General features: G+C 47.9%; 1 protein-coding gene across 1 annotated transcript; it reads right to left on the bottom strand.

The window, feature by feature from the left end:
* Positions 1-26: 26 nt before the first annotated feature.
* Positions 27-646, bottom strand: LOC109828740 (exopolygalacturonase-like; the record flags this gene model as incomplete). The annotated part of the gene is made up of 1 exon (XM_020395668.1): positions 27-646. A coding segment is annotated over one exon (504 nt), but the record flags the coding sequence as incomplete, so codon positions are not given.
* Positions 647-649: the final 3 nt, after the last annotated feature.

Below are 649 nucleotides of genomic sequence, written 5' to 3'. Positions count from 1 at the left end.
AATTTGGTTTTATTGTACTTTATAAATTAAGTTCGATCAGGGGTTTCATGCAAAACATTCAGTGTGAAATTTACCCTATATATATGCAAAACATACAAATGTAATGCTTCTAATTATTTGCTCCATATATGCATAATCTTGATTACGAACGTACCGATTCCACACAAGAAGCATAGGGACAATACTCCTGATCGATAATAATCGGATTCATCACATTCTCCATCACTACATCATCGAACGTGAAATCCGAAACCATCATGGGCTCAACATTCTTAGCATCCTTCTTGCCCTGCCAAGTCTTGATCCTGATCCCGTTTGTAGTCCCACTCAGCTTAGAGTTCCTCACACTAAACCCCACGACATCCCCCTTGTCCTCATCCTTGCCCAAACTGCCGACGCTGATGCCATGGCCGGGCCCACACGTGACTCCAGATACGGTCACGTTGGTTGTGCCCGACCCGACGGAGACGCAGTCATCTCCGGTGCCGATGGTGGAGTTGGCGATGATGATGTTAGAGGAGGCGCCCATGTGGATCCCGTCAGTGTTGGGGCTGTCGCCGGGGGCGGTTATCGTGATGGAGTGGATGTCGATGTTGCTGCAGCTGAACATGTTCACGTGGAAGAACTTGCTGTTGAGGGAGGTGATGCC

This window comes from Asparagus officinalis, unplaced genomic scaffold (genome assembly GCF_001876935.1).
Source record: "Asparagus officinalis unplaced genomic scaffold, Aspof.V1 AsparagusV1_Un7071, whole genome shotgun sequence".
NCBI classification, from domain to species: Eukaryota; Viridiplantae; Streptophyta; class Magnoliopsida; order Asparagales; family Asparagaceae; genus Asparagus; species Asparagus officinalis.
Note: the sequence above shows the minus strand (reverse complement) of the source record. Positions and strands in the feature narration are given on the sequence as shown.